At 38.6% G+C, this 12,133-nt stretch overlaps 1 protein-coding gene across 3 annotated transcripts in view; it reads right to left on the bottom strand.

Moving 5' to 3' along the window:
• Nucleotides 1-12,133, bottom strand: part of ITGA2 (integrin subunit alpha 2) — an 82,043-nt gene that overhangs the window by 54,793 nt on the left and 15,117 nt on the right. For 2 of the 3 annotated variants that reach the window (XR_008549387.1, XM_037530642.2), the window contains exon 2: nucleotides 3,324-3,444. Coding sequence is in view for 2 of the 3 variants with exons in the window: in XM_037530642.2 (XP_037386539.1) it covers nucleotides 3,324-3,444 (121 nt within the window). In the remaining variant the exon portion in view is untranslated. Of the gene's footprint in view, nucleotides 1-3,323; nucleotides 3,445-4,552; nucleotides 4,807-12,133 lie in introns of those variants that run through there. The other variant, XM_037530643.2, reaches the window with a different exon arrangement.

Genomic DNA, 12,133 nt, shown 5'->3' on the forward strand with positions numbered 1-12,133 from the left:
TGGAATTCTTTTGGTCATAATACATGTTCATTAGATTGTTCCTCTTTTGTTAATAAATGAGCATGTGCTAATTCTCACTAGAACAAGAAAATACATTTCTACAACTGGAAATACCCTAATTCCCAGACAGCGCTTGTCACACAGTGACTGTAGTGTCTATGTTTCTGAGTCATGTAATGAGCTCAGATTGTTCTTGAGACCTTGGGTCTTCAAAGTAGACAAATAGAAGCAATGCATATCACTACAAGTCTCCAGGAAATGATTTTAAAGTATCTCAATGCTGTGTTTGTGATAAGGATTGCATCACCTTCATGAATATCCTGTGTGTAAGATGAAGGCTCCCAAGTGGGGAAACCCATTGTCTACAATGAAAGGAGAAAAAAACCCCAACTTGACCTATAGACAGAGGGCACTCTGGCACTCTGCTTGGGAGGTAATCTTGCTTTACAAATTATTCAATTTACTGGTGACTGTTAAAAAGGCTCAGGAATTCTCAAAGTCATATTGCTACTATTTCCAGAGTAAAAGTCCACAGTAACCAAAGTATAAGTAAAACTAGTAAGGAGCTGAGATGACTTGGTTTAAATTTGATTAATACCACTGTAAACTACTCCTGCAAATTCTGAGAAACATGGTCTATGTGGAACAGCTAAAGTTGTACCTATAGGGTGATTTAAAAACACAGACTAAAGTCTTAAGCAAGTCATCAGAAGGAAGAAAAAGGACTGAGAGACAGAATAGGGATCAGGTTCAACAAGACAGATGATAAAGAAAGCTGGAGTAAGGAGAGAAACAAACCAATCAAAAAGGCAGGCTTCCCAGAAGCAGTGAGGGAGTAAAGCAAATAAAGGAGAGTCTGCACATAGAGTCTAAGGGGAGAAAGAATCAGCTTATTAAAGGGATTCATGGTAATACCACTTTCTGTGCCCAGAGTTAACTTGATTAGTATCAGAAGGAAAGTTAATGTTTAAACAGTCCTTCCCACATCTGCTACTTCCATCCTGTCTGTGTGATTGTCATAAATTAGGCCTGGAGGAGAGCACAGTGCCAATTGTCAAAACAAATAGGCAAATCTGAATTCCAAGTTTCATATTATTTTCCTTGAGCCTCAGAGTTTGTGAAGGCTGCTTGTTCTAATTGTGGCCAGTGCCAGCACTGGAGCGGGAAAACCCTCTCCACTGTACCTTGGCAGGGCCAGTTTGTGAGAGAGGTCAGGAGGGAGCCTTGTCCTCCTGGCAGCACAGGCCTTGGGCAGAGAAGGGAAGCTCTCTAACATGAAGTGAATGTAGCCCCGCGTCACTAAACGAACACAAGCAGTATTACTACAAGGGTGGGCAGGCACTTAGTTACACCTCTGGCTTTACAAATAGCTGTCTACTCTGCATATACATCTTCCTACCTGACTCTCCTCCACACGCCTTAAACTCTATGTACTTTCTGCATCTCACATAGGGTCCAGATTGTGGTAAAACAGAAGACCATGTCCATGACTTGGCCTCTTCTGCTTCTTTGATTACAGAACCAGCTCAGTGAAGGATCTGCATCTGAGGGACAAAGTATGTCAGGCCAGCTTTGGTTCTCTTTTTTCCTGCCACAAACTTACAAGTGGATTCAGGTCTCAAGTTCAGACATGTACCTCTTTTCCCTCCTTTCTCGTCCTCTTTTGTGAGGGTGGTGGGATAGGGTCATATCAGCAGGTGGTTACAGGGAGGCCTTACTGGGCTCATACTTGGCCTTACAGAAAGCTCTACACTAGAGTTAAATGGACCAGCCCTGCCCTAAGAGAATGCCACTTTGTATCCCACCAGCCAGTCCTGTGTTTTCTATATCTTTCAGGAGTGTCATAAGAAGGTCAAGGCAGAACTGAGCAATGTCTGGTGTCCTTGGTCTTAACATGACTTTATCAATACAGGAATCTCACCTTAAGCTGCTAATACACTCGTATTCTTAAAATTGCTGTTAACGTCGGTTGTTTACATACATACACACAAATATTTATAACTTCGGGGGTGTATTTTCACACATCCACATGTGCACGTGCTTTACTCGCCCTCCACCAAAATGCCCATGCCAATGTCCTATCCTCTTTTTCCCCAATCCCCTCCCTCCTGCCCTCTATGCCCTCAGGTGACCAATATATTTTTTGCTGAGTCTTCATGTTCTTTAGATAAACACCTAACATTGCCATTGGTAGGTCATATGGGATTTCTTTTTTTTTTGCTGTTGTTTTCTTCATACAGTTTTCAACAGAGGCTGCACCAAACTGCAATCCCACCAAAAGTGGATGAAAATTCTTTGTTATCCACATCCTCAACAACATTCATAGTTTCTATTCAGTTTTCTATAGGTCACCTTTATAGGGGTGACGTGATAACTCATTGTGATTCTGACGTGCCTTTCCCTCATAATAAGTGATGTTGAACATTTTTACATGAGCCCGTCGGACATCTGAATGTCTTTGGAAAGTGTCTCTTCAGTTATTTTGTCCATTTTTTTTAATTGGGTTGTTGAGTTATATAACTCCTAATACATTTTTTTTTTATCAGTGGGCAAAAACTGACAGAAGAGGAGCTGCAGCTCTTCTGTCTACAGATAACTTTCTCAATCATTTGATTTCCCTTGAGTTTACTTTCATTGTTATTACGGGAAACTTAAACCTGCAATGGTTTAAGGTAAGGCAAAAACCACCATGAATATGGTTGTATGAACATGTAGTCAGGGCTTATAATGCATCATCAAAAGATTCAGGGCATTTTTGGGCATAAATAACAATGTTAGTGCACTAGAGAAAGGAATCTTTGTAATTTTGCATGGATGCTTGTGAGGACACATCGGTACCTGGAGTAGGGAAGACTGGTTGCGAATAAAGGAAATAAAACCTTACAGAAGGAGAAAAAAAAAAAACAAAAAACCTTACAGAAGGAGAAAGCTGAGGAAACAATGAACAATTCTACCATCTAGAAATGGTCCAGAGATAGCATTAACTGAGCAAACATTTACAAAACTCAATGGAATAATAAATGAAGAAAAACCTATCTACCTATTCACCCATCCATCAAATGATCAAAACTGGTGTTATGATTTTGTTATGGAGTAATTAGGAAAAAATTTATATCCAGGTTTTAAAAAAAGCATATCATTATACATCCCCAATTAACTATCTATCTGAGCATTAATAACTCTCACCAGATCATCTTTCAATTAAGGATATTGGAAGGTTACTCTATAGTATAGTCATGCATCCATGTGAACCAGCAATTTGAGTCCAGTATGAAATGTATGTAGCATTTTTATTGAAATCATAAAGAAGAGAATATTCTTACCAGTTGCCTTTGGGATGTATAAGCTGCTGCACTGCATAGCCAAACTGTCCACTTGAAGGACCAGAAAATATTTTTGCTTCTGGGAGACCAACATTGTATGCCATACAACAATATAAAATTCCTATCAAGAAAAAATGAAAACATAGTCCATATTTACAATGTGTGAATACAACTTTGTAATATAATTTTTAAAATTCACTTAAAAATGCTTAATTGATATAATAATTATCTTTATTAATTATTAATATCTTCATTAATTATTGCCAAAAAATAATAGTTATGGCATTTTAAACACTTATCTGGGATCCTGGCCCCTCAATAAGTACTTTGTATTCATGACTGATTATGTCATTCATCCTCATAGTAGCCCTATGAGATAATTGCTAACAATATCTTTGCTTTGCAGAGATTTCTGAACCAAGAGGTAAGTGTGTCTCACAGGTAGAAAGTGGTAAGGGTAAAGCCTGATTCAAGAACTTAAACCTTAACCCATATATTACCTCTAGGAATTTTTAAGTAACTTTAGTTTTATTTGCCCTTCAAACACAAGAAGACTGTAAGCCATCCGAGGATAGGATCTGAAGACGACCTTCTATTTTTTTCTGAACTACTGATAATCTTGACATGGAGTCTATATGAAATGTCTATCAAGCATTGCTGGGCCTCCCAGGTGGCACAGCATGTTGAACGTAGCATTGTAAAGCTGTCCACAGCCTCTGTGGCGCTGGTTCGATTCCTGGCTGAAGGGGGAGATTCCCACATGGCGCAGCAGACCTCTCCTGTCTCATCAGCTCCTCCTCTCAGCAGTGTATTTCGGTCCTTCTGCCTGTTCTGCTCACTATTCTGTCTCTGGTGGATTCTCTCACCCTCTGCTCCTCTGGCCTGTACCCCATTGCTTGTATAAATAAATAAAAAATCTTAAAAAAAAGAATTAAAATATGCAAAATTAAAAAAAGAAAGAAAGCATTGCTGACTACATTAAAAGAGGTGGAGGTGGGGAGAAATCACAGCTCCTTAGAAATTGAATCATTTTCTTTCAGAAAGGATCATTTTTAAGATGAAAATGTAGGGAAAGGTTTCCTGTCTCTTTTATTCCAGTGAGAACTGTCAAATAGATTTTGCTTTTTGCTTTTTTTTTCTTTCTGAATGCTTGAGAAACGATAATCATTTTCAAAAACAACAAAGACCAAGAAAGATAAAACCTTGATAGACTTACAAAAAAAACACACCTTGTATTTCTCTCTACACTGAGAGCATTAATGCTGGCAGTACATTCTGGAGAAAGAAGGTTGTATGGATATTAATGCCTTCGATGAAGATGGGAATACACTTCATGTAGCCTGAGATCAGCGTTTATCTTTGCAGACACTGAAGGCAGAGTAGACTCTTTAAAAGTGACATCAAAGTTCCATTAATATGTGTTTGCACAAAAGAATATCCAACTTTCTGAGCAGCACTGAAAGTGCACAGTATTTCATAAGTATTGTTTCAGGCACTGAAAGGATGAAAGAAAAGGTTTTGCTCTTCCATTGTGCCTGTGTGTTCTGGAAGCCGATTCTATAGCATGCTCCAAAGGAATAATGAAATCAGTGATGAAACTTTGGGGACTTAGAATAGTTAACTTGCTTTTCTTTGTGCCCAAATCATTCTACCACAGATTTGTTCACTCAAGAGAGCTCAGTTCATTGTTTCTTAAAAACATTTGCTGCCAGGAAGAAAATGACAAATAATAATTTTGAAATACTCTGTGGTAAAACCTACACAGCTCTACATTTGCACATTTTCTCTAAAACACTGATTTTTTTTTTCATATGCACTGCTGCTCCTTTTTATTTTGAGGAAATACAATTCAAACGAAAATAATATAGCAAACTAAGCAGAGAACCAGAATTGACATTCTGAATACTTGGGCTTCCAATCAGTAGTTTAACTTCTTCCCATTATGCAGCACTCAATAAATGCTATTTAAATATGCTACCAATTATCTAACATACCCGCAAAATCTTGGGGAGATGATGTCAAGATGCTTCCACTTTTAAAATATTTAATACTGGAAAAACCATATATGACTATATATGTAATCACCTCACTTATTTCCCATCTCAGCAGATAATGTAATGACATGGAATCATGATAGAGTTAATTTTATCATCTAGCAGTTAATATATACTACATATGTATATACACATATAACTACAGTCACCAACTTAGAAATAAGGAAACGAGAGGCTCACTTTATCATCTAAAAGTTAAATATTATATATGCATATATTTATAGTTTTATGTATATGCTATATATGTACATAAATGTACATATAGACACACAAACACATATATTATTTAAAATATAAATAAGATCATTTAATTGCTTTGCTTAAGATAACCCAATGTCTTGCCGTTACACTGAGAATCAAATCCAATTTCCTTACCAGGTTTTAAGATCCTTCCTGATCTGGCCCTTGTGTATCTGGTGACTTCACTTTCCACCACCCTCCTTGCTCAGTGTTCCAGGCACACCAGCTTTCCTTCTGTCTTTGAACACACCCAGCTTATTCTGTTTCTGGCCTTTGCAGCTGCTTGACCGACTGCTTACATCATTCTTCCCAACTCAGCCTTTATGTCTTGGCACTACTTAGATCTTTGCTCAGTTAGGTCTCTGAGAAGTCCTTGCAGAGATACTCCCACCCTCTCTATCTGGCACCACACACCATCACAACACTGCCATCACCACTGAAATTATCTCATGTATCTGCATTGTTCTTTTTATTTTGTCTGTCTCTGCCTCCTAAAATCTAAGCTCCTTAAATGCTCAGACTTTCTTCTATTAACTCAAATTTTCTCAGCACTTCAGATAAAGTTTGTTGAATGAAATGAATTTTTAATTTATATATGTTCTTCAATGATGATTTGGAATACAGAGAAAATTAGTAAAAGAAAGATAACTCATTCTACTACACACGCAGTTAATCTGCATACATTTCCTTCCAATATTTCCTCATCTACTATTTATATAACCAAATTTGTATACTACTGCTTCTTAATGCTTATATCTGTCTGCCTATTTATGAATCATCTTGACTCACTTTGTCCCCACAATAACCTTGTGAAACAGCAAACCTTAGTGCTATTACCCACATACAAAAAAGGAAATTGGCCAGACGTTAAGTGCCCTTCTTGCTCAGTGTCACACAGTTAGTGACTGAGTTCTGAGTCTTTCATGTTTGTGACACACACAAAATATATTCACCTATCCCAACATTTCCAAAAGTTGTGAGCTCATACAGCATTATCTCTGAGTTCAAGTATTTTATCTAAATATCATCAGCTCAAAAGTCCAAAATCTCGTAATCTAGATCAAATATGCATGAAACTCCAGGTATGAGCTGTATTGGTATAAGACCTCCCTCCATATATGGGAACTGTGAATCTAAACATCAGGCTTGGTATAAAAGGCATGCGACAGACATTTCAATTCCCAAAGGGAAAAACTAGACTGAATAAAGGGTTCGAAATTCCCCAGTAAGTGTGACAGCTAGTAGAATACATTCCTCTAAGTTTCAATAACCCTCTGTTGCTCAAGGCTCTGCCCTCTGGGCCCACAGTTGCTCCAATGGCCTCTGCTTCTCTGTTCCCTTCAGTGCCAGATGGCAGTGTTTCTGCTGAGACAACAATGCTAAGTACTTTGTAGGTTTCCCTATGTATGTCATGGAGAACCACACCATTAGACAAGAAAGTTGGCCACAGATCTTTCCTGGATAACTGCATATCTATTCCTGGCCTCTGCTGAGATGGTTAAGAAGATCCATGAATCATATGCCTGATCTGTTCATAAAAATGTTTTCCATTCACACCCTCTGTTTTCTCTTTGAGCATACTTTCCTAACAATGAATCTCCTAAGACTAGCATATATTTTTTTTTTTTTGTAATCTGCATAGGCTGAGAATTTTTCAAATAATCAAAATAATGATTAAAGCAACTTATTGAATTAAAACCAATTTATTTCTCTCCTTTTACATTCTACTACATTCAGCAAGGAAAACACAGGTTTCACTGTTGACATTTTGCTCATATTATCTTCATAGCTAAATATCTACATTTATTGTTAAGAATTCTTCTTTCCATACAACTGTTGGACAAAATTAGGCCAAATTTTCTGCCACAGTATAACAAGGGTCACCTTTTCTCCAGCTTCCAACAACATGTCCCTCATTTCCTTCTGAGTTCTCCTCAGAAGTGTCTTTGATAGTCATGCTTCTACCACAGTCTCCACAAGACAAGCTATGACGTCCCACTATCCACATAAGATAATATTCACAGATTTGGGGGTTGAAGACATAGAAATATCTCCTAGAGGGACACCATTCAACTCATACAATTGGTAGTCCAAGGATGTTAGGACCTGACTGTGTTTACCTGGGCCATTTCTTGTGTTTGTAGACAGAAACCTGAGGGTTGAGGTCATTTCTCGCCTAGGCCAGAAAGTAGACTGTCTGCCTTTTTGCTCAAGGACTGCAGGCTTACCAAAATGTTGTTTTATCTTATGATGCAGTTATGAGTGTGTATCATCCATTTAGACACTTTCATGTAACAGTTACATAAATATGTTCATGGAAAAGTTATGTACATATGTTACATGAATATGGAAAAGTTACATAAATATGTTCATGCTATTTGCTGTGCTCTAATAAAGCCCTTTGTCTTGGATTCAGGGTTGTCATGTCATCTGTCAGCATCCATGACACAGTAACAGGCTAATGTACTAGCTTGCATGTAGGGTAAATCAAATAGCAGAACTTGTGGGCTGAGTAACAATGAAAATGGATGCCTCCTGGGAGCTCACAGATATCTTGGGGAATATTTTATCTTCTTATGGGGTTGAATAAGAATTTTTTTCCCAAAGATTTATTTACTCATGCATACAAGAACTGGGGTACAGGCCAGATGCACAGGAGGGTGAGAGAATTCACCAGAGACAGAGCAGGGAACAGAACAGGCAGACTGACTGAAACACACTGCTGAGGGGAGCAGCGGGCGAGACAGGAGAGGTCTGCCGCGCCATGTGGGAATCTCCCTGGCCAGCCGGGAATCGAACCCACACTACAGAGGCTGCGGACAGCATCACAGTGCAGTGCTCAACTGCCTGAGCCACCAGGGGAGGCCCTGAATAAGAATTTGAATGAATATTTGAATGAATATTATCTCAATTTTAAGAAGCAGCGACTCCAGCTGACATCTGGGTAATAATTGCCTGCTCTATGATTTGTGGCTACTCCTCCCTCTCCACCCCACAAGTATCACTTGCAAGTATCACTTATTTCACAATTATTCTGAGTTTGTATCAAACGTGCATCACTTCCATGACCAGAAACAAATTTAGCCTAATGGAGTTATGGAGAATGGTATTCTCTTTAACACCACCCTCAAGCTCATATATTGAAGCCCTAACTTTCTATGTGACTGTATTTGCAGATATGGTCTTTAAGGAGGCAATGAAAGTCAAGAGGTCATAAAGTTGGGACCCTACAGGTATTATACCCTATAGGGACAGGACAGGACCCTCCAGGACAGGACAGGTATTATACCACAGGAAAAATAGACACCTGAACTCTCTGTCTCTTTGAATGGACACATAGGAAAGGTCATGCGAAGAAAGAGGAAGACAGTCATATACAAGCCAGGAAAAGAGGCTTCATCAGAAATTAACCCTAAGGGCATGTTTATCTTGGACTTCCAGTTCCTGGAACTTGAGAAAATAAGTGTCTGCTGTTAAAAAAAAGAAAAAAAAAAAAACCATCCAGTTTGTGATATTTTGTTATGGCAGGCCAATCAGATTAGACCAGAAAATTTCCATTTACTATTTTGACTTTCAAAGGTAATTCTGTCAGGGGCCTCCCTGGTGGCACAGGGATTAAAAAGTCTCATTGCTATCAAGCTATCATCAGCTACTGAAGCACGAGTTTGATCCCCAGCCAGGGAGCTAATAGACATGGTGCAGTAGACCTCTCCTGTCTTGCCCACTGCTCCCCTCAGCAGTGTATTTCAGGAGATCTGCCTGTTCTGCTCCCCACTCTGTCTCTGGTGGATCCTCTCACTCCCCTGCACCTCTGGCCTACACCCCAGTTCTTGTATGCATAAATAAATAAAAATAAATCTTTGTTAAAAAACAAAGATAATTCTGTCAATACACAGATGAACATATATAAATACAATGATAGAAAAATACTAATTTCAGTTGTATCATTTAAGGTTCCTATCTTGTGTAAAAAAATCCAAGTGTTTTTTCATGGCAAAGTAACTACATCAAGTTTTGGAGTCCTGTGGCATGGGGGATAGGTGATTTTAGGTATTTTCACACTTCAAAAATTCAATCTTACAGGCAATGAAAGCCATTGTGATTTTTCTTAAGTATATTTATCATGACATAGAATTCCTAACAACAACTCAGTGTTTTTTTTTTTTTTTTCATATGGATACTGGAGGGTGACCTGCCATCTGGTAGACTCACTGTCTCCCAGGGGCTGAGGGGGAGACAGTGAAATGCAGGAAAAGTGTTGGCCACTTGCTGGGAAAACTACTAAGCATACCATTGCATCAATCCACTTCATTTTTAAACACTTTCTCCCTAAACTCCTTCTGTGTGAAAGGAGAAAATTCTCTCACTGCATTTTTTGTGCAACAGGCAGTCAGTGCCTGCGGACCACCTTGCTCAGCAATATGATATGCCTCACACACCTTAGGGCAGCATATGGAAACAGTAGGTGTAACTGGTGTTAGCGCTGCCTCTATTCTATCTCAGTTCACAGTTATCTATCTACCAACTTTTGGTTGAGGTTTTCCTCAACCATCCTAGCCTGCCCACAACACATCTGCATCTCTTATGTCAGTCAACTATCCTCCTGTGCAAATGTTACCTTGCTATTATCACTTCTACCACCTTCTGACCTCACCTCCTCCCCTATTGCTTTCGCTCACTGAACGGGACTGGCTTTTTCTGAAACACACATAATGCTCAGATCTTTTGCATGTGTTTCCTTTCCTTAGAATACTCTTTTCCCAAAAAGCATCATCTTCATTCTTCCTTCTAGTTTCTGCATCCAACACCAACCTGCCAGAAATGCATGACCTCCCTATTTATGGTGATCAGGGGGCCAGTGATCCACCTGTCTCTAATTATCCATGCACTTGAATGAGGGCAGGACCTGTGACCTCAAACCAACAGAATTGAAGATTCAAAAATTAGAATTAAACCCCATAGGATGTCACCTCTGCAGTTGCAAGAGTCACAGGTAACTTCAATCTTGTGGGCAGAGGTTCTCTCTTAGTGGCTTTGATGAAGAAGAGGCCCAAAGGTCAAAATTCTGAGGGCAGCCTCCAGCTGAGAGCCAGGCAAAAACTGAGGTCCTCAGTCCAACAGCCTTGGAGAAGACTAAGTCTGCCAACAACAGAAGTGGATCCTTCCTCAACTGAGTTCTCAGATGAGACCTCAGCCCTGGATGACTTCTTGATTGCAGCCTTGTGAGAGATGTTAAAGCAGAGGACACTGTGAAGTCACATCCAAACTCCTGACTCACAGACACTATATTAAACTAAACTACTACCACCAGATTAACTACACCAACACTTTCCCTTTTCCACACCTGCATGGTAATCTCTGTCACCCATTCTCTGCTGTATTTTTCTTAATGGAGCATTACCTCATAGGTCATACATTTATCTTTTTTATTTGTCTGCCTTCCTCATTAAATCTGGAGGAGGTCTGTTTTGCTGGGATTAAAGTTTCTAAAATTTGGGAAAGAGTGGCTGTTTAAGGAAAAATTACAAAATTGTGAAACAAATTTAGGTACAAAATGAAATTTTTTTCTAGAATGAAAAAAGCAAGCCTAGTAAGTTACATATTTTAAAGCTGAAAACTCTCAAGAAAAAATATCTGACATTTTACTGACTGCCTGACAGCTTCTGCAATATCTCCTTCCCAGTTTCTGCCTCCACATAATTTGATCACCTCTTCCCTTGAAAACAATTCTATGAAACTGTATTCTCTAAGGATTATTCAACTTTTCTTTTGTCATGGAAAAATTAATTTTGAAAGTGATTATTATTAAATTGAGAGAAATTCCTTCCATTATCATAACTCCTTATTTGTAATGTTGTATAAATGTTATCCAGGTGCAATATATACTATTTTAAGGCACCTCAAATTTTGTTTTACAGGAATTAATTCAGAAACTTTGAACTGATGATATTTATTACCTGGTTTGTTATTGCTGTCCTTGTGGAAATGTGTTATGTTAGGGCACAAAAGACACATTGATCTTCACTTTTGCACATCTAATCTAATTATCAGTGAACACGTGGAAGGACAGTGAGGATCCCTTGAAGCTTCACTTGGGTAAATCTGCCTTTATCCCTGACAGTAGGGGCTTTGTCTATTTTATTCACTGCTCTTCCCCAGGACTCAGAATAGTGTCCAGCACATGTGGATCGATAATGATCAAAGTTACAGATAGGATACAGATTGTTTTACCTTTATACTAACAATGAGTTAGGCACATAATGGGAAATCAATGAAGATCAGTCAGTTAATATACAAATCCTCAGAGTTCTGGACTGGTTCACAGGAAGATCCTTGATTCAGTCTACTAAGAAGATAGATGGATGGATTGAAAGATAGATTTGTATATACATACATATATATGGTACATATATTTACACAGATATTCACAAATACACACATTTTATTTGCTATTTTAGATAGCATTTAACTTTGCTTGTTATCTAGGAGAGTCCTAAACAGAAGATTAATTATATT

Source organism: Talpa occidentalis, unplaced genomic scaffold (assembly GCF_014898055.3).
Source record: "Talpa occidentalis isolate TD23 unplaced genomic scaffold, MPIMG_talOcc4v2.1 talOcc4.6, whole genome shotgun sequence".
Taxonomy (NCBI): domain Eukaryota; kingdom Metazoa; phylum Chordata; class Mammalia; order Eulipotyphla; family Talpidae; genus Talpa; species Talpa occidentalis.